General features: G+C 40.1%; 1 protein-coding gene and 1 pseudogene across 1 annotated transcript; both read right to left on the reverse strand.

The window, feature by feature from the left end:
* Nucleotides 1–995: 995 nt before the first annotated feature.
* Nucleotides 996–20,115, reverse strand: LOC116125197 (GDSL esterase/lipase 1-like). Its single transcript, XM_031410937.1, has 4 exons — nucleotides 20,104–20,115; nucleotides 1,795–1,905; nucleotides 1,426–1,681; nucleotides 996–1,317 (listed from the first exon to the last, which is right to left on the reverse strand). Exons 2-4 carry the CDS (start codon nucleotides 1,831–1,833, stop codon nucleotides 1,094–1,096), a joined length of 519 nt encoding a protein of 172 aa, XP_031266797.1. The 5' UTR covers nucleotides 1,834–1,905; nucleotides 20,104–20,115; the 3' UTR covers nucleotides 996–1,093.
* Nucleotides 8,148–20,217, reverse strand: LOC116125196 (annotated as a pseudogene).
* Nucleotides 20,218–22,499: the final 2,282 nt, after the last annotated feature.

Raw genomic sequence — 22,499 nt, forward strand, 5'->3', positions numbered from 1 at the left:
TTTGAAAGTACAGGCATCAAATTTATCTACCTTGTTTGTTTGTTTGTTTGTTTGTCTCCAGAATTCAGAGCTCGTCGACGGTTCAACCAGAGGCCATAGTAGAGTGGCTTCAGAAGGCCACTTGGACCGACATTCGACGAGCAAATCAAATGCACGGTCTGTGGATGCCATTCGCATTATTTTCCGTGGTAACATGATACCGATTTGGAGTTTTTTGATTAAGAGAGTGAAATAGGAGAAAACTGTGGAGAATATGAGGAAGAACATAACGGTCCACGGTAGTGGTAGTGGTGGTGAGAGTGGCAATTCGGTGAATTTGGGGAGAGAGGAGGGAAAAAGTAGAGGAAGGAGAAGGTTCCGGTGGACAGAGAGAGTGGGAACACCAACGAGAGTAGAGAAGCAGCTCTGAATGAGAGAGAGTTAGCGGCCAAGGAAGTTGAGAGGCTAAGGAACATTGTGAGGAGACAAAGGAAGGACTTGAGGGCTAGAATGTTGGAGATATCGAGGGAGGAGGCTGAGCGCAAGCGGATGCTTGATGAACGGGCAAATTACAGGTTTGTATGTGAATGTGATTCTGTTATGAACTGATTTATTTCTTTTGGTAGTGTAGACATAAGCAAGTGATGTTGAAGAGAGAAAAGAAAAGGAAGAGAAGAGAGAAAGCTTGGTCGTCGGCTGCCGGCATGACGGCATGGACAAAGAGAAGGAAAGAGGGATGGAAAGAAGAGAAGATGCAATTTGGGAGAAAACGGATGAATTTTTTTTTAAATTATTTTAGATTTTGAAATTACCTAAATAGCCTTAGTTATTTTCAGATTCAAATAGTCAAGGGTATTTTTAATTTTACAGTTACTGTATCACGTGAGTTAATGGGTTTTATTAAATATCTTCACGGAAAGTGGGTAACGGTAGTTTTCAAACTTTTTGGTAGTTAAATACAAAAAGCAAAAGACAAATTCATCAACTTTTTATATGATTCAATTGTAAACAAAAGATTATTGAAAATAAGTCTACATTATCTATTGCTCCAAAAAATACATTATTTAAAAGAAAACATATTAAAATATGATAATTTATTCACTAAATAATCTTATCAAGGAAGCTCAAATAGTTGCTTAACATTATAAGGTCCAGTAACATTTGGTACTCCACTCCATATTAGCTCTGCAATCTGAAGATTTGCCTTCTGAGATGTATGGCCGCCATCAAAGAACAGATAGTCACTTGGATTACTGCATAACTTGTATGAACCTCCTCCACAGTTCAGTCCATTATATGGTCCACTGCCACAACATGCAATTTTCCCTTCCTTGAACCCTTCAAAAACATAATCAAGCACAGAAAATTGAAGTTACATTAAGTTCAAACTAGACAGTAGACATAAACATATATAATTTTTTTTGACTGCATATAACTTAATATTACCATATTTTGTAGGGTTATTAATTCGGTAAAGGAGATTAAAGAAGTAGTCCATGATCGAATATTTGAATCCAGATAATTCTTTGGCCATCTTGCTGAGCTGATTAGATAAAGCTTTGTTGTTTTGATTTGCATGCGTTAGGAAATTTTCAACACAAGAGCCATTTGTATCAGTGTGCACTGCTTTTATAACGGGCAAGCAACCTAACGGTCCAACACTCTGGATCGCAAATTTCCTTCCTCCCATATTATATATTTCCTGCAAATCAATACAACAAGTTTCAGTACAACATATACTGTGGGAAATACAGCCTTCCCCGACGCAAAGAACTCATCGGAATAGACCTAAAATGGCGTCAGAATATATGTTACCTTGAAGCCATTTGTTAAATTGGCTACCACCATGCGCATGTATACTACTCTTTCAGAATGAGTGGCATCAGCGTTGCTGGAGTCATACCGAAAGTAATCGTTGCCTCCGAAAGAGAAAAATAAGTACACAGAACTAGTAAAATCTTTGTGGCTTCTTTAGCACCTACTTTCTGTGACATTAAATTTGCCACGTTCTTGAAATAGGCCAACTGTTGTTTAAGATTCAGCTGAAACAATGGAAAATAAGATGTATTATTAAAAAAAAAAAAAAAAAAAAAATATAGCATGACAGCTAAGGCTGCAATCGAGTTGAACCAAACTGAATATTGAGAAACTCGAGCTCGATTCGATGGAATAGTTGAAGCTCGACTCGATTTTAATTATTAATATTTTTATTATATATATAAATGTTATATAAAAATTAAAATATTTATAAAATGTTGAGCTCGAGTAAACTCTCGAACTGCTCGAGTAAAGTATATTATGCTCAAACTCCGCTCGACACAACACAAGCTACTTGAGCTCGTTTGCAAGCGGTTCGGCTCGTTTGTTGGCAAGGACACCCTAACTAATACTTGTAAATTTACAACTGTACCGCTCTTAGCGCTCTAGGACATATCAGTATGAGTTTTTAATTTAAATATGCAGAAATGGAGTACGGGAATTTAATTGAAGGTGACATTATTGATGATATGACATCTCTTAAGTTTGTTGCTGACAGTTTATGGAAATTAACGCCATTAAGAGATTCAAAATCGTCACCCACTTTCGTTTAGATTTGATACACAAAAGAGAAACCACGAGAAAGAAAACAAAAACCGAACCCACTTCAATTAATTAGCCATCAGAACCTTATCTTGAAAGGTGTTCAAAAATTCAAAAGAAACAACAGTTTCCTACTTTATAAAGAGCATACCACTCCATATTGACGTCTAGAACACCACCTGCGGCAGAGGCAAAGTTAGCTCCATTGGTTAAATCTGCTCCTGGTTGCAGGTATGGAGGACCACTGAAAGGTTTGCAAATGGGCTGAAAATTCAAGGAGTGAAAAAACTCATCAACATCTTTAACTCTATAAATTAAGTTTAACTAGTAAAGAAATAAACTGACAAAGATCTTACCGATGTAATCAGGAACTATAAGGCCATCTGAAAATCTGCCAGTGGATTTGTTGTTCATGTCATTCCATAAGGATACATGTTGATACGGGTTTCGCTGAATTTTTGATGTACTGGTTGTTGCCTGGATCGAAGAGTGAGTCTCCAAACAAAACAGTAGTTTCTTCGACTGAGCTGCATAGCACCCAAATGAACCGAGAGCGATTGCATACAAGACTATGGCACAAAGAAAGTTGATGCTTGTCCTGCCATGGAGTTTTGAACACTTTCGATAATGTTGCCTTCTCTTGTTCTTTTTCAGTGCCTACTATGTGGAACACGCGCACTGTCAAGGTTTGTGGTTTATGTGTGTGGAAAGTAGTGTGGAGACATCATATATAATATTTGTGAATTTATATTGAATTTACAGTGGTGTTTTGTCTTCTGATTGAACATGGTCCACAACGCATTTAATTTTCTATGAGTAAACAACTTTTTCCCATCCAAGGTTTGCGTCAATAATTTTACCACCCAAAAAGTTTCAAAATACTACTTTCTGACCCAAAGTTTATATTTTGTTAATATTCAAAATATACTTAACTTTCTTAGTTGACATTCGACGAGATACCAGAGTGCCAAGATAAGAAAGGTTTTGTAGAGTTGAGGCCAGTAAATTGAATGGTGGTGACCGATTAAAATTTGTCATCAGAATCATTCGAAAATCAGCTAAGAAAGAATACCCTAACTTTGAGGTGGCAAGCAATGGATGAGAAATTAGGTGCTGGAGTAAGAGGGCTTTTGTAGGAAGAGATCGGAGGTTCAAATGGTGGCTATAGAGAGAATTTTACCGTTGGAATCGGTTTTGGGTATTGATAGGAATATAAACTTTTGGTGAGAATGTGATATTTTGAAACTTTTTAGGTGAAAAAGTTTATTAAGGCAAACCTTGGGTGAGAAAATGTTGTTTACTCCATTTTCTACAGCAATTAACGTGAGAGAATTTGATGTTTATCACCTGTAGTTTGATTTACTTTTATAAATCAATCAATCAATTGGCACCTAAACATTGTATCTTCAAAGCCCGAGATTACATTTCATCTACCTATGAAGTCATATTCATGGTCTAATTATAAAGTTAGGTAAAATAGTGATGACAAGGCCACCCAGGTTCGCCGAAATTACATATTTCTACCACAAACTTTTAAAAAAACAATTTCCACCCATTGTCAATCTCCATCAATAGATACCATTATTATGTGACTTTATAATTTTTAACGAGAGTGAATAACAATTTCCAACCCACACTTTATTAAATGTGTTTTTCACCCCTAGTTTAGTTTATATTAATTAGGGTTAATAAATTTAAAAGAGAATTTAAAATAAATCAGTTATTAAAATAAAAATTGAAAAAAAACTAAAAAAAGCTGGCCTACATTGGAAGAATCGCTAGGTGCGATTTTGAACAACTTTTTTTTTTTTTTTTTTCAATTTTCTTAATTTTTTATTTTCGGTTTTTCTTACAATTTTTCAGTTTTTTTTTTTGGAAATTATATTTTTATATATACAATTTTCATGAAATATTGTTTTGTAATTATAGAAATTGAAGATATGGTTTCAATGACTAATTCCCAAGTTGGTGAAGGTAATAGTTATGTGTTTGTAATTAGGAGTGTAAGTATACTAACCTTATAATATATATTGTCCGAAATGACAAAAATGCCCTTTTGCTGTTAAATAACGTTTGAATTTAATGATGGGTGGGAAAAGTAATGAAGGCAAATTTGGGTGGGAAAATGTCATTCACTCAAAATATTAAAGTCTACATCATCTAGAGGTGGAAAAAATGGGCCGGGTTAGGCAGGTCAACCCTAACCCGGCCCGTAATGAGAGGGTTCAACCCGGCCCGTCTTAAACCCGCGCAAACCCTCGGGCGGGCCGGGTTGCAAAATGGCAACTCGACGGCCCGCGGGTTGCTATTTTGTCCTCTTTGCAAGAGGACCGCAACCCAGTGGGTTGCAACCGCCGGGTTGGCCAAAAAAAATTAAAAAAAATGTAAATTTTTTTCAATTACCCTTTTACCCTTGAAATATAGCCGTTTTATAGCGATTAGAGGGGTCTTTTTCGTCATTTTCTTTTCCCATTTTTTCTATAAATTGGCCCTAAACTCTCATATTTTCTCACAACTCAAATTCTCTCATTTCTCATATCTTCTAATCTCTATTCTCTCAATTATTCATTTATTCTCTTAATCTTTTTGTTATCAATTTGCTCTTATTTTAATTTTTATTAGTTTTTTGCAATTTTCAATTCATATTTCCAACTTTCCAAATTCCAAATTTCCAATTTCCATATTCCAATTCTCTTTCTTTAATTATTTCTTCTACATCAATTTTTTTTTCAACTACAAGTCTACAATGGATAGATATTTCTCTCCCATCAATTTCAAGATGAAGAAAACTATTATCCTAGTCCTAGTCCCGCTGATTTTACTATAATGCAGGAGATTCAAATAGTCCCGCTGTCAATCCAGTCTCAGAATCCGATACACCGCAAAATATGCCGTCGATTCCAACAGCTCCGGTGGTTCTAGAGTCGTCCTCGTAATCGTCGTCCTCGTCCAACTTCATTTCAAGCTGAGGCGGGATCATCAACTGCCGTCGAAAGCGAAAACAGACACACATCAGACGTTTGGGCGTATTTCGACAAGTTTTACGAGACAGAAAATGGCGTTCAAGTCAAGAAAGCAAGATGCAAATATTGTGCAAATGTTTATAAAACTGATTCAGGTAATGGTACTAGTACTTTAAAAGGCATGCTAATAAACATATTAATCAACATGGAAATAGAGAAAGCAATCAAACTCAAATAACTAATATGGGTACTACTTGGCATTAAATTCTGATATATATAGGGAACAATTAACTTTATATATTGCTGCATCTGATAACCTATTAATATGGCAGAAGATAAATATTTTGAAAGATTGTTCAAATTCATTTTTCCAGGATTTAAAAGTTATTTTAAAACTGCAACTAGAAATGATTTAATAAAATTGTTTAAAAAAAGAAATTAGAATTAAAAAATAAATTTCATACTTGTCATATTAGTGTAGCTTTAACTGCCGATATTTGGAGTGGTAGAGCTAAACAAGATTATATTTGTGTGACTAGTCATATTTTGATAATGAATTAAATTAAATAAATCTTTATTAGGATTTAGATTAATGGATGTGATCATAGTGGTTAGAAATCTATAATAAAATTGTGAAGTTTTAGAAGATTATGATATTATTGATAAAGTGATAAGTTTAACTTTAGATAATGCAAGTTCTAATAGTAAAGTTATAAATTTTTTTCAAAATAATTATCTTTATATAACAATTTGAAGTTTTTTCACCAACGTTGTGCATGTCATGTTATTAATTAATTGTGAAAAGTGGTATGAAAACAATTAAACAAAATATTGATAGAATTAGGGAATCTTTAGCTTGGATTACTGGTAGTAATAAAAGAAATGCTGAATTCAAGAAGCTTGTATAAAATCAAATATGTCTCCTAGAACTTTTGCATTAGATATGCCTGTTAGATGGAATAGTACTTATTTAATGCTTGATTCATGTTTACCTTATGCTAATATAATTAATTATTTTGTAGCAAATAATAAGAGGTCCTCATCATTTGGTAGAAAATGATTGGAAGATAGTTAAAGTATTTCATTATTTTCTCAAATGTTTTTACCAATCCACTTTACAACTTTCTGGTGTGTATCCTACTAGTCCCTTGGTAATACATGCAATTATAAAAATTTCTGAGTTATTTACAAAAAACAGACAATGAAATTTTACATGCACCAATAAATGCAATGGAATTTTTTTTTGAAATATTGGAAACATTCCTTTCTTTATGTTTAGGTGCTATATTGATCCTAGAATTAAATTAGCACGTTTAGAAAATGGTTTGACAATTTAAGTGAAAATTTACATCCGAATCATATGTCAATCAAAGGAGAGGTAAAAAATAGTCTTTTCGAAGTATATTTCCAATATGAAAACAGGTATGGGAACCCGCAGTCACAAGAGGCGAATATCCAGAGAAGCTGTAGCAGAAGAAACAACACAATGAAGACTTATACTCTTGGAATGCACTGAATAGGCCGAAGAGGACCCGAATCCGAAGTACAGCCTCTTCAGAAGCACCACCACCACCACCACAACAACAACTATATGCTGTTCTCCATGGAGTCGCAGAGTAATGAACTTCAACAATATTTGGCAACCCTCGAATATTTTCAACAGGTCACTTTGATATCTTAGAGTATTGGAGAGCCAGAAAATGTATTTTTCCGGTATTATCAAGAATTGCCTTGGATGTTTTCGCTGTTCCTGTCTCAACCGTCTCATCCGAACAAACATTTAGTGCAAGTGGAAGGATTTTAAATGAAAGGAGGACTAAACTTGTCTCCAAAATGATTTGAAGTCCCACATGTCTTCGAGATTGGGAACGATCGCGCCATCAAGATCAATACGAGGTTATCGACAATACTTTAGTGAATCATTTCAATTTTGTAATATAGATGATCCAGATGAGGGATATCCTAGTAAACCATCCCCAATTAGTTGTTTATGTAAAATGTAATTTGTAAATTAATTGTCAATTATTGCACTCTTTTTTCTTTACCAAGTTTTTCTCCCATTGGGTTTTTCTTGGTGAGGTTTTTAACGAGGCAATAATTGTTGTAATTTCTTATTTTATTTTTTGATAAATGAATAAGTCTAATTTTTCTTATACTACAATTTTATTGTATTAAAATTGAATTAATATTTGAAATGTTAACAAAAAAAAAAAAAAAAATTGAATTGAATTGAATTATTGATATTTGAAAATTTAACTAAAAACAATTATATTTATAATTATTTATTTGAAAAGTTAAATTAAAAAAAAAAAAAAATCAGGCTAACCCGGCCCGGACCGCGCCTAACTCGGCGGGTTAGGGTTGGCGGGCCGGGCTGGGCCAGCCATCTCCCCCAAATTGCTGGGGCTAACCCGGCCCTCCTTTGTTGGCAGGCGGGTTAGGCCCGACCAGCCAAATAATGTAACCCGCCGCAGGTTACTTTTCCACCTTTACATACATCTATTGTGAAAGATAAAACAAACGAAAAGAGATGATAGTTTATTCACTATCTATCACTATCAAGATGGATACATAATAATAAAATAATCGAATCCAGATGGTTACATACTATATAATAAAGTAATATCAAGGAAACTTAAATAGTTGCTTCAAATTATAAGGTCCAGTAACAGTTGGTTCTCCACTCCATAATAGCTCTGCTAGTTGCCGATTTGTGTTCTGAGTCGTATAGCCACCATCAAAGAACGTATACTCACTTCGATTCTTGCATTAATTGTATGAACCCACTCCACAATTTCGTCCATTATATAACCCACTACCGCAACATGCCACTTTCCCTTCCTTGAAACCTTCGAAACATAAACACAAAGGATTAGAAATACAATAAATTCATCACATATATTGTTATAGAGTAATACTATCCCCACAACTTATTCTCACAAACTTCTTTTATAATCCCGATGTGGCGGTTGACTTGGTATTGTCACATCAACTCCACCATACCCAAGACATAAAATGATCAGCCGTTCCTTCATAAGGAATAGCCATTCCTTATTGAAGGAATGACCATTCCTCATGGAAGGAATATTCGTTCCTCTATAAGGAACGGCCATTCCTTGCTTACGGAACGGTTGTTCCTTATGATTTATGAAAGTATGATCATTCATAAAGAATAATCGCTCCTTATGAAGGAACGACCGTTCATTTCTAGTAGTGCCTCGGTGCCTTGGGTGTAGTGGGAGCTAACGTGACAATACCAATCTGTTGCCACGTTAGGATTGTAAGAGAATGTTGTAAGATTGATTTGTAAACGTAATAGTTTTCATTGTTATATAGTTACGCATGTGTAAGTTTAACAGTAACTTACCTTATTTTGTGGCGTTATTTATTCTGTCACTGAGAGTGTAGTAGTATTTCATGATCTATTTAAATCCAGGTAATGCCTTCGCCATCTTGTTAAGTCCATTAGCTAGAGCTCTGTTGTGTAGTTTTGGGTGTGTCAAGAAATTTTCAACACAAGTACCATTCAATTTGCTTTTGTGGATGGCAAGCAACCTAATGATCCAACATTTTGAATCGCAAATTTCCTTCCTCCTAGTGCATACATTTCCTACATATATATATACAACATCAATTTCACATTAATCTTTTGAAAAAAAAAAAAAAAAAATTCAATATGATTTGTCAAGAGAATAATTGTAATCACTTTGAACAGTTGGCTACCATCGTCATCATGAATGCTACTCTTTCAGATTTAGTGGAATTGGAGTATTGCATGTTATACCTAAAGTAATCGTTGCCTCCTATTATGCCTGAAAAGGTAGGGCTAACACAGAGTCTTGTCAGCATGGGGTGGTCAGAACTTAAAAAGGTTCCACGACCGCTTAGATGTGGCCACGTCGCGTGATGATGTGAGTGGCATGCTCCTGCCACTGCAGTGGGTGAACGCCAGGTTGGCGAATGGCTGGAAACCACCCACGTGTCCGATCCCTGCACAAGTGGAGGAAATCACTCAGGCAGGTGAGCAATGGGACGCAGAGAAGGATTTGCACGATATCCACCCCACTTGCAGATTTAGTAATCATTACCTTGATTCATCCCACTATAAATAGAGGCCTTCTCTCCCATTCGCTGGATTGACTAATTTCACTTTGGAATAACATACTCTCTCTCCCTCTCTTGTATTCTCTAAGCTGTAACTCAGCTCGCTGAATGCGACCTGACCTTACTTTCATTAATACAATATCAGTGGATGTAGGATTCGCTTTTAAGCATCCGAACCACTTTAAACATTGTTCTTCACCCTTACCAAATTAAATACTTCCATAATCACCTGTGACTTCTAAGCCTGCTTAGCATTTCTCACGTGTGAATAGTTGGTGTCAAAATCAAGCATCAACAGTTTGGCACTAGAAGGAGGGCCTGATTTAGTACCTGTTCTTCATCAGGAGAATCTTTGACTAATCAGTCCCACTATAGCAAATGGCTTGCAGTTTTGAATCTGAGCGAACCAATTATGGCAATGAAGAGATCCCCAAGGTACAGGAGGACACTTCTCCCGAAGTGCCCCCAGCTTAGCAAAATATCTTGGGGGATATCCCTTCAAGCTCACGGCTTGATCTAGACGTCATGAGTTACTTGGAGAGGTTCAACAATACTTTTCAAACGGTCAGCCAAAGGCTAGACCGATTGGATTGGGTCGTGCCACCCGAATTAAATGAGACGGTGCCACCACCGAAAACACCTGCAGGTCATGTGAGAGCATAGAAAAGGGCAAAAGCCCATATCGCGCGTACTGTAGCGCATCAAAGAAAGGGAAAACAAGTGGCACATAGCAGACCCAAAGGTTTCGAGGGACTAGCGAACACCGATTGTACCCCGAATAGAATACCTGTGGTGTCGCGACTCGGTAACATGTCGTGGCCTGAGCTATCCCATACCACGTCGCATGAGCACTCCCACAAAAGTGCAAGGTGGGGAGATTCTCATTATCATCAAAATGATGGCTTTGATTGTCGTCGTGTAGGGGATTCCCACCGTCTGCAGGTCGGTTCACACCACCGCGGAGGTCTGGAAGATTCCCCAAATCACTCAACGCCATCACACGACTCCAGCCAGTATGTGTTAAGATTGGCCGAAATTGTCGACTGAGGCGAGGAGGAATCCGACTTGCGGTTCGTGAGGGTCGAACCCACGTTATGGAAAGTGATCCCCAGTTAGCTCCGCTGCCTTCGATTGAAGAGTTACAGCGAGCTCTGGATCAGCTTAAGGGTTAGCGAAATGAGCAAGAGAAGGTCGCAGAGGTGTTTCTCTTTTCTGTGGCAGTGTTAGCTGCTCCCCTCTCGTCAAGATTCAGAATGCCTGATATGCAAGCATTTGATGGGAATTCCGATCCGCAGGATCATCTTTATGAGTTCAACGACCTAATGGAACTCCATCAAGTTTCCGACTTGGCAAAATGCTGTTGCTTGGCGGTAACCTTTACCTCCCATGCTAAACGATGGTTTAGGTTGCTTCCAACAGGATCAGTCAGCTCGTGGCCTCAAATGAGCTCGACATTTTTGAGACACTTCAAGGCGAACATGAAGTTCTCAATGCCGCTAAGCTACCTGAGCAACATAAGGTAAGAGAGGGATGGGCCCCTCAAATCTTATATTGACAGTTTCCACATAGAGCTCTACAAAGTAGCTTACACTCTCGAAGAGTTTGTTCAGACTCTCATTATTGTGGGAGTTCGCCCACAAACAGACTTGTGGAAGGAGCTGTAATCTGAGGACGATGTTTGCCTCACCCGCTTCTATAACGTTACGGAAAAGTACCTCCGTATTGAAAACTCTGTGGCTGCACTTAACCGCCATGACCCCGGTCCTTCGGGCGGTGCTCCCGACTGGGGGGAGAACAGAAGGGCTGATCGTAGATGGGCTAATGACGATCAGTGAAAAGGAAAGAAGCAGTGATACAAGCCCAAGAAATCCTACGCCCTAGTTCCTTGTCGCGATCATGACAAGAGTCAATACACCCTTCTGAATGCCTCAGTATCGGCTATTTTGGATAAGTCAGAGGAGGCCGATTTGCTTGGAGAGCCCGAGCCCATGAAAAATCCCTCTTCAGTTAGAAATAATAAAAAGTACTATCGCTATCATCGGGATAATGGGCACCACACCAATGAGTGTTGGGCCCTCAAGCAAGCAATTGAGGACCTCATTAAGCAAGGGCACTTCAAAGAATACGTCGATGACTCTGCTCTTGTTCGGGAGAAAAATCAAGAGGAACCAGGAAAGAAGCGTCGTGGTCGCAAATGTTTATACAGTGTAGGGATCATCTTTGGGGGACCACATCTCGTAGGGAATTCACAAGGTGCCCATGAAAGGTATGCTCATGTAGCCCATCATGACCCCATAGGTGTGATGAGCATGACACCACGACTAGCGAAGGTTCACAGAGAAGAGGAAATCACCTTCTCTGAGAAAGACGCGGTATAATTGCATCATCCCCATGACGATGCTCTCGTCATCACGCCCGAAATAGGGCAGTGTGAGGTCCACAAAATGTTGGTGGACAATGGAAGCGCCTTGAACATCTTATTTCAGTGAGCTTTCGAAAGGATGAAACTGGATAAGGCTGATCTGAAGCCTACCTCCACCCTCTGTATGGTTTCACCGAGGATCATCTGATTCCCAAGGGGATGATCTCGCTCCCGATCACATTGGGTGATACCGATGAAATGACCAAAATGACTAAGTTCCTAGTAGTGGACTGTCCATCTGCTTTCAATGACATCTTGGGATGACCTCTACTACGAAGCTTCAAAGTAGTGACCTCAATCTGCCATCTAAAGATGAAGTTCCCCACCCTGACGGGGATAGGGGAAGTAAGCGGATCTCAACGCGTATCTTGCGACTGCTATGTAAGGGCAGTGCAGATGGTGTGCAAGGGAAAAGGAACTCTAATTGGCATCCCTGAACAAGCAATTTCGATTAGCAAGATCAAGCCACAGCCTGACCCAGCCGAGGATAACGTGGATCCTCATATCCAGGAATACCCTTGCAGTGGGCCAATTGAGGACCTATCTGAAGTATCAATCGATCATAGTGAGTTGAGCCGAGTGTTGAGAATTGGAAGTAATCTCAACCCCTAGCTCGCCAGCGACCTGACCAGCTTCCTTAGGGAAAATATCGACGTGTTCGCATAAACTTATGCTGACATGGTCGGGATCAGCCCGAATATCATATGTCATGCCTTGAATATCGATAGTGAGGTCAGATCGGTCCACTAGAAGAGAAGAGCAATGGATTCAGAGCGATATGTTGTCTTGAAAGTTAAGGTAGATAATCTCTTCCTAAATGAATCCATCTGGAAGGCACTCTGCCTGAGCTGGGTTGCCAACCCAGTTTTAGTAATGAAGCCTAATGACAAATGGCGAACCTGCGTTAACTTCACCGACCTTAACAAAGCCTGTCCGAAGGACAGCTTTCCCTTATTGAGAATCGACCAACTTGTTGATGCCACCTCCGGGCACGAGCTGCTGAGTTTTATGGATGCCTACTCAGGATATAATTAGATTCTAATGTACGCGCCAAACGAAGAGCATACCTCCTTTGTTACAGATCAGGGGCTGTATTGCTACAAGGTTATGCCTTTAGACCTAAAGAACCCTAGGGCGACTTACCAGCGACTGGTTAACCGAATGTTTTTCATGCAGATCGGAAAATCAATGGAAGTTTATGTTGATGACATGCTGGTCAAATCGCATATCGCTTCAGATCACATAGCACATCTCGCTAAGATGTTCGGTATACTCCGAAGGTATAGAATGAAGCTCAATCCTCTCAAGTGTTCGTTCGGAGTATCCTCGAGAAAATTCTTGAGGTATATGGTTAACCAGAGGGGAATAGAAGCAACCCCGAAAAGATCCAGGCTCTCCTTGATATGAAAAGCCCGACCAACCAAAAACAGGTTCAGAGTCTTAATGGGCGAATAGCGGCACTCAGTCGCTTCATATCAAAGGCAACAGATCACTGCTTGCCATTCTTTAATATACTCAGGGCCAATAAGAAGTTCAAGTGGACTCTCGAGTGCGAACAAGCATTCTAGAGCATTAAAGAGCATCTCGGAAAGCCACCTCTTATGTCCAAGCCTCTCCCTTAGGAAATTCTTCTCTTGTATCTATCCGTCTCTTAGTGTGCGGTCAGTGTAGCTCCAATTCAGGAAGAAGACAAGGTCCAATGGCCAGTATATTACGCGAGCAGACGTCTGTTGGACGTTGAAATGCGGTATCCAAAAATGGAGCGATTAGCTTATGCCCTGTTGATCGTCTCTAGGAAGTTTCAACCTTATTTCCATGCCCACACGATCCGTGTATTGACCAAATATCCCTCAAGCAAGTCCTCAAGAAACCAAAGGCTTTAAGTAAGTTGCTCAAGTGGGTTATGGAACTGAGTCAATTTGATCTATAGGATAAACTGAAAGCAACCATTAAACGGCAGGCTGTTGCCGATTTCATTTCAAAATTCTCATATCAACCGGTTAAGGAGTCCGAGCAACAGGCCAGCGAAGTCACCTAGGAAACCGTTCAAAATCTATCGACCTGGAGCCTCTATGTCGATGGATCCTCGAACAGGAAAAGGGCTGAGGTATGCCTTCTCCTCCTTAGTCCCAAAGGGACTTGCATCCACGGTATTCTCTGATTTGGGTTCAAAGCGACCAATAACGAGGCTGAGTATAAAGCTCTGCTCGCTGGTCTGCAGTTTGCAAAAAAAATGGGATCAACCGCGATCAGCATTTACAGCAACTCCATGCTGGTTGTTAACCAGATCTTAAGGGAATATCAGGCCAAGGAAGAAAACATGATTAGTTATCTGAAGAAAGCTAAGGCTACGCTCGAGCCATTTAAGCACTTCACGATCACGCAGATCCCCAAAGATAGTAATTCTGTCGTGGATGCCTTGGCAAAGATAGCCTCATCGTTGGACTCAGATGCGCCAGAAAGTATTCCTGTTCGGTTTATAGAGACCCTTAGTATCAGCTCACCTGAACAGGCCGTGAATATGACAGAGTCAGTTTCCTGGATGACCCCAATTATTCAGCATCTCCGAGATGGAACCTTGCCCAACGACAAGATTGAGGCAAGAACCATGTGAACTAGAGCTGCTCGTTACACGCTTATAAGAGATCAATTATACAAACAAAGGTTTAGAGCCCTTCTCCTTCGATGTGTAACCGATGAGGAAGCATACTACATCATGAGGGAGATACATGAAGGGATTTGCGGTAATCACACTGCCGTGCGATCCCTCACCAACAAAGTTGTTCGTCAAGGGTATTACTAGCCACTACTCCAAGAGGATACCTTCAACTTTGTGAAAAAGTGTGACAAGTGCCAATGGTTCGCGAACATACCTAGGGCTCCTTCCCACCAGCTGATAACCATGAACAGCCCCTGGCCATTTTCTATGTGGGGAATCGATCTTATTGGACCCATGCCAATTGGAGGGGGATGGGTCAAGTATGCGGTGGTCGCGGTGGATTACTTCACCAAGTGGGCCGAGGCCAAACCCTTGGCCATGATCACTACCAAGAAGCTCAAGGACTTCGTCTTCAAAAACATAGTGTGCCACTATGGAATTCCTCATACCCTCATCTCTGATAACGAGAAACAGTTCGACAACGAGGAATTCAAGCAATTTTATGATGAGTTGGGGATCCATAAAAAATTCGCCTCAGTCGCAAGACCACAAGCAAATGGCCAGGTTGAAGCTATCAACAAGACTATCAAGCATACTTTGAAAGCCAAGCTTGGCACTACCAAGGGTAATTGAGCCGATGACCTCCCAGAAGTCTTATGGGCATACAGGACAACTCTGAGAACCTCTACTTTGGAAACACCCTTCTTGCTAGCATATGACTGCGAGGCGATGATCCCTGTGGAAGTAGGGTCTGGTTCACTTCGGAGAGACCTGTTCAATGAAACAGACAATGAAGCACTTATGCGCGCAAGTCTGGATCTAGTTGAAGAACATTGCAGCAAGACTCAACTAAGGATAGCAGCCTACCAACAGCGCGCGAAAAGGTTCTTCGACTCTAAGGTTAGGAGAAGAGACTTCTAGGTCGGTGACCTTGTTCTGAAAAAAGTCCTTTTCGGTACAAGAGAACCAAGTGCGGGAGCGTTGGGGCCAAATTGGGAAGGCCCATACTGCGTCGCTAAGGTGATATGACCAAGGACTTATCACTTTAGAAGACTTAACGGTTCCGAAGTACGATGAGCTTGGAATACTGAACATCTTCGCCCCTATTATTAGTAATTTCGAACTCATTTTCTAATTTTTCTTGTATAGACTTACTCTTTTAAGCCTTGTAAATAAGATAAGCTCTTATGTAATATTGTTTCTTGCATGTGTGCCTTTTTGTTTGTATGTATCATTTGTACAAATACTATTGCAAATAGTTAGAAAGTGATATTGTGCCCACATGTGTAATATTTGTGATGTACGAAAAATTATAAGTACTCACGAATGATTAAAAAAAAAATTTCTTTATTTATTATAACTTAAAAAAGCGAGTACAGATTTGCGAGCACAGAAAAAATAATGAAAAGCAGAAGCAGAAATCGTCACTGGCCTTCATTCCCAGGACCCGAAGGTGCGACCTCAATATCTCCAGGCTGGTTACCGTCAGCCGTCGGTCCTTCTGGAACATACTTTTCTGGATGCTCATCCTCCGGATCAGGCTATTGACCTTCCTTCTCGTCATCAGCCTGTGCCATGGAAGCGAGGATCCTCTGATAGTCATCCAGGAGGTCGATGAAGTCTATGATTGGATTCTTTGGTCAAAGGGCATAGATGGACTGGATCGACCAGTCGGCAGCTCTTCTCTCAATTTCTAGCTCTTGTCGCTTCATCTATTCGGTTAATGAAGCGACATGCCCCTGGGACAATTGGAGTTTTGCCTCAAGTGCCCACCTTTACTTCTCGGAAGTTTCCCACAACTGCGTTCTGTTCTGCTCTGCTTGCAAGGCCCGCTCGGAGTTCGTTCGTAGCTCCAACTCTTTCTCGCCAGCCTTTTTGGTGACTCTGGCCATTGTCCTTTGGAGCTTTTTAACTTCCTCTCCCCTCTTTTCTAGCTCGATCTTCTGGAAATCCATCGTGCAAAGCGCAGCATTCCTCTCCGATAGATATTGGTTCGTTTGAACGGTGGATAGGTTCATCTCTGTCTATACAGCTTTTAAGTCCCGTTTTAGTCAGATGTTTTCTTCCCTCAGCCCGACGAGCCCCTATACGGCTCCCAATTGAATCTTTTGCTGGGCCAAGTGCATGGCGAGCAGGGACTGCATAGCGAAGGGAATAGGGGGTTAAATTCCTTTTCATTAAAAAAGTAAGGGAAATATAAGAAATTCCTCGATGAGGACGAACCCTTTTACCTGGCTTTGCAGCTGAAATGCCATGGTCATCATGTCCACGGGGTTGGAGGCCACAAACTGCTCAAAAGCTTCAGTGAGTTGGCACTCTAGCAGGGTGAACATTACTGGCTATAAATTCTTTAGGAGTTGCCCCATAGAGTCTAGCACGGGCGTGCCCGTGCTCACAGCAGGTGATGTCTCACCCACTAGCTCTTTGCCTGCTCTCCTCATAGGAGCCGCGACCTTCCCTTTCCCCCTATGCGGACCCTTAGAGGCAAGTGTAATGTTGATCGTGCCCCTGGGGGGTCCTCTTGAGCGGAAGGCCTACTAAGGCTGCGACCCCTTGGGCTAAATGCCCAAACCCTCTAGCTCGGACTCTGACTGCTCAACCCAAAGCTGGTTCCTCTTCTTGGAATTCTGGGCTATAGGTTTTTGCTTAGGTCGGGCAGTCGTGGGTTGGGGAGCATCTACTGGTCGAGCCGATGCCCCCGCCGACGTTCCTCTGATAGGGAAACCGTTGGGGGTTGCTGCAGCTGGTCCCGTGGCACCGACCTGAGGAAAGGTGAACTCCTTCGCTCCAAGCGACCTGGGCACCTTAGGTGGCATGGTTGCTGCATGCGAATATCGTTAGCGAAATAGTTCGCTACATGCAAACAATAAGGTTGGCTAAGGTTATAGACACTTACTCAATGAAGATTCTAAGGTCACTTCGGGGTGGAAAAAGCCGTATTTTCGTAGGTTGGCCGTTGTCATAAGCAGCCTCGTGTCACGACTCTGTTCGGGTAGAAGACCGAATGCGGTTATTTTGTTGAAGTCAACGAGAGCCAACAACCTGGTCGTCTTGTTTATTGCGAAGAAATGGAAGAGTTCATTAGCAAAGATTAAAAGAAAGAAAATTTTCCAAGTAAAAGAAAGGAAGACCTACTTGGCTCCCTAAAATGGCAAATGCCATCATAATGGAAAATGAAAAATTTCTTCTCATATGCCTCGATGTTACTGGGGTAACTATGTATTCCTCCCTCGATCGTAGATCGCTTTGGGAGGTAAAAAGAGTCCTTGTCTTTGCTCTTCTTTAAGTAATACGAGCAGCCGAGCTCTGGCGCGGTTAGCTTGCCAAAGACCGTTCTCACTGCATGTGATATACATAGCCACGACTATCATATACGCGTTTGGCATTAGTTGTAAAGGTACAACCTCGAAGTGATCGAGGATCGACCTTATGAAAGGATGAAAGGGAATCAGTGCTCCACATTTAAAAATGTTCTCGGGGATCGCAGCCATTCCTTTTGGCGGATTCCAAGCTATATATGTCCTGTGTTGGTAGACATCTACTCTAATTGCGTATTGGTCGACCGCTTTTTGAATTTTCTCTCCTGTGGCTATTGGCAGGATTTCCTGTGAGGGACCCGTTAGGGCGTCCTGCACTGGTAAGCTCGTTCCCTCGTCCGTTCTAGTCGTTGAAGGGTCAATTTCTTCTGTAGTCTGAAAAAGAGCGACATGCAGGAATTACTCAATCGTCGTACAAAGTTTTGTATGATGACGTGGAAGAAAAGATAAACACTGTCTTCCTTAAACCCTAGAAAACAACCCTAAGAATCCTTGGGGACCACCCCTAAAGATTCAAACGCTAGAAGAAAGCCAATTTTCTGTTCAACCACTGCAAACACCCACCATTATTGCATGGTTATCTAAACAGCAGAAAAAAGGAAGTAATTGAGGGATCTTCCTTACCTCTTGAGTGTGGGGATTGAACTTCTTGCCAAGAACGTCGAGTGACATCGATTTGAAGGATGGAAAATCTGGTCTCATGAAAGCTTCTTGCTTTTTCTGAATAAGTGAAAGTTGTGACATTGCTTAAGGTGAGCTTGGGATTTTACAGTAGAGGAAGTGGCGATTGGCTTTCCCGAAGCCAAATGATGTTTGGATGGAAATCATCTCTCGCCGTTGATCACGATTACGTGTCATCAATCAGCGGGAAGGAGTAATATCACGCTTCGAGAAACCCAATCGTCGCTTCTCTCCATTGAAACAATCGAGCGATGGCTCGTTTCCCTTCTCCACATTAAATGTGCTCTCATCCACATTTAATACTTTGATAATGAATGTCGTTTCAGCATAGCTTACATTTAATGTGCATGGCTGGCACTTATTGTGCATAGGACATGTTTTTCAGAGTAAAAGGTATTTCATTAATGGATTAGTTGCCAAAGCACAACGGATAACATCTGAAGAGGTCGTTAGGGCACAACACTCTTCGTCGTATGTCAGTTGCAAAGCGATGTGACTCCTTGCCTTCAGCAAAAATGCGCTAAGTATAACTAGGTCGCGGACCTCGGTCAAGATAAGAGGCGCATCCATATGGCACTGAATAAGTTCTGGTCCAGGTCGTAGACCTTGCAGAAGGAGACCATTTTAGGTCGCCCATATGGAAATAACTTGCGACCTCCTTATAGTCAGGTTGGATCAATCGGGCGTCATTCGGAACATATCAAATCAAGGCATAATTGTGAAGTTCTCAAGGTTTGATTCTCAAACCTTAAAAACTAGGGGACTTCTGTTATGCCTGAAAAGGTAAGGTGCCGCAGAGTCTTGTCAGCATGGGGTGGTCAGAACTTAAAAAGGTTCCACGACCACTCAGATGCGGCCATATCACATGATGACGTGAGTGGTATGCTCTTGCCAGTGCAGTGGGTGAACACTAGGTTGGCGAATGGCTGGAAACCGCCCACATGTCCGATCCCTGCACAAGTCGAGGAAATCACTCGGGCAGGTGAGCAATGGGATGTAGAGAAGGATTTGCACGATATCCACCCCGCTTGCAAATTTAGTAATCATTACCTTGATTCATCCCACTATAAATAGAGGCTTTCTCTCTCATTTGCGGGATTGACTAATTTCACTCTAGAATAACATACTCTTCCCAACCCCCCCCCTCCCCCCCCCCTCTCTCTCTCTTTTGTATTCTCTAAGCTATAACTCAGCTCGCTGAACGCGACCTGATCTTACTTTCATTAATACAATATCAGTGGACGTAGGATTCGCTTTTGAGCATCCGAACCACTTTAAACATTGTTCTTCACCCTTACCAAATTAAATACTTCCATAATCACGTGTGACTTCTAATCCCGCTTAGCATTTCTCACGTGCAAATAGTTGGTGTCAAAATTAAGCATCAACACCTCCCATGCTGAATAAGTACACAGAGCTCGTTAAAATCTTCTTGGCTTCTCGCTCACTTTTCTTTTCTACTAATAAAGTTACCACCTTCTTGAAATTCTCCAACTGTGTGTTCAGATTCATCTGAAAAGTGAAGACCTCATTTTAGATGTATTACAAAAACATAGCATAGTTTAGTTAATATATTGACTTGATAATATTTTCACGTTGTATTGGTATGACTTTTCGGTATGAATTTTCTGTCCAAATAATACATAAATTGATCCCTATAGTGAGGGAATTTAATTCAAGTTGACATCATTTTTTTTAATAACTTGGAGTGTCTGAACCAACTTATGCGCATGCACCTCAACTAATTCCCTGGGGCCTTGAAAATCTAACTAGGTAATCCTTTAGTTACCATCCCTATTAGGGTTAGGGGACATGAACTCAGGAGCTTGGGGAAACTCTTTTTGCTCTTTTACCATTAGGCCACCCAATGGTAGTTGGTAGCGTGTTGAATGCTCCAAATTAATAATCTTCCTAACCTAACTACTGAATTGTATATAGGGTAATCAAGGGTCGATCCCACAGGGAATGATTCGATTAATTTCTATATTCTAAAACAATGAAAACAATAGAAAAATAAAATAAAACCCTAAACAGTAAACATGACAACAGTAATGAAAGGGGTTGTAGTCAAGGCAAACTAAATGAAACAAAGAAATCTCTAATGGTAGAAAATATTAGGTTAAAAGCAATCAGTTCTCAATTTAAGATCCATCTAAACATGCATTGGACATGAACTAACCGTAACACTATTCTATCTCGTTATTATGGAACTACTGACCCTAGGAAACAACAAGCTCTGTTACCTAAATTTTCCTTTAATTGTCACTCCTGAAATAAGCTCTCCAAGTAGATCCCAACCCTTTAACAACCTAGAATAAGCTCTCTAAGTTTAAGTCAATGGCAGCCTTAAGAATGAGGAAAATAGATCAATCTAAGCAACAATCTCGCAAGCTTGGATTATTTAACTTAGGTTATGTTATTCAAGATGACAGATTGAAAACTTGTCCATAATCATCTATCATCATATGTTACTCCTTTAATAGAAAAAAGACAATTGCGTATCACAATTCCTAATTCTAACAGGTAAAATTCCAATTAAACAATTTAGCAGGCCAAAACTAAATCACTCAAACAAGAATCATAAACAATTAAAACAGAATAACATAAAAAATTTCAATAAAAACGAGATTAAGAACAATGTTACTGAAGTCAAGTTACACCAATGACATGAATTTAGGCTTCAAAATCCCCTTGAACTGACGAAAAAAGATCAGCCACACATCTTGACCTAGAAAGTAAAAAAAAACTAAAAAACAAAAATCCACTACCATCCCCCCTTTGGTTAACCTCACACTCCTCAATAAATAACATGTTTTTCTCTTAATTCTACCCTAGGAATCATGGAAAATCTTTCCTAGACATTTCCTAAAAGATAGACTTCCAGATTTGTCAAAATCTTATCAGATATGGAAAACAGAATTCATCTCCAGCTTGCACCAGGATTTTCGCAATGTAAAAGATCTTTTCTGGGCTAAATCACCTCATAAACATTGTAGTCCCGGATGTGTAGATGAATCTGGGCTTTTGAATCACTTGCTTTCGATATCTGACACTCTAGTTAGGCCCGTTCGAAGATTCAATACTCAGCCAGGAAATCCTTCCACGACTAGGATTCCAGGTCCGGCTTTGTAACAACTAATGAGGACCCAAACAAAGTCGGATTCTCACCCATAATACCTTTCTTGAAAGCTTGATTTGTCCACTTTACTTTTTCTGAAGAACACTTTTGCAATCAAGAAATCTGACTCCATCAAAAACCTGAAAAACGTAGCACTGGTCAGAATAAGAAAAATCTGGAATTTCCTAATCTTTTCTCAATTATTTCCTAAAGTCTATCCAAATATGCCAAACTTATGAAATAAACTCTAATCAACTCAACTAGGCATAAAACATAACAAAAAAAGAATAATATGGAAGGAATAAAAAATATATAATTTCCACTCTATCAGAGTTGCAGTTGACATCATAGATGATGTTTCTATCTCTTTAATTTTTGACCATATATAAATAAAAAAGCCATTTAGAATTCAATATCTTCATCCACTTTCTTTTTAGGTGTTCTGCACAAAAGAGAAACTTAAAACAAGGCATACCACTCCACTACTTTCTCCTAGTACACCAGCTCCAACAGAAGCAAAGTTAATGATTCTTCATCCACCACAAGAAAAAAAAATAAAGGTTAAAAAAATATACCACATTCTCATTACCCCTTTTTGCACACAACCAATCCAAATATGAGTACACAAGGGTACGGGGGTTACAACACATGTCCTACCAAACTTTCAGGACAAACT

The sequence above is a fragment of the Pistacia vera genome, unplaced genomic scaffold, assembly GCF_008641045.1.
Source record: "Pistacia vera cultivar Batoury unplaced genomic scaffold, PisVer_v2 Contig160, whole genome shotgun sequence".
NCBI lineage: Eukaryota > Viridiplantae > Streptophyta > Magnoliopsida > Sapindales > Anacardiaceae > Pistacia > Pistacia vera.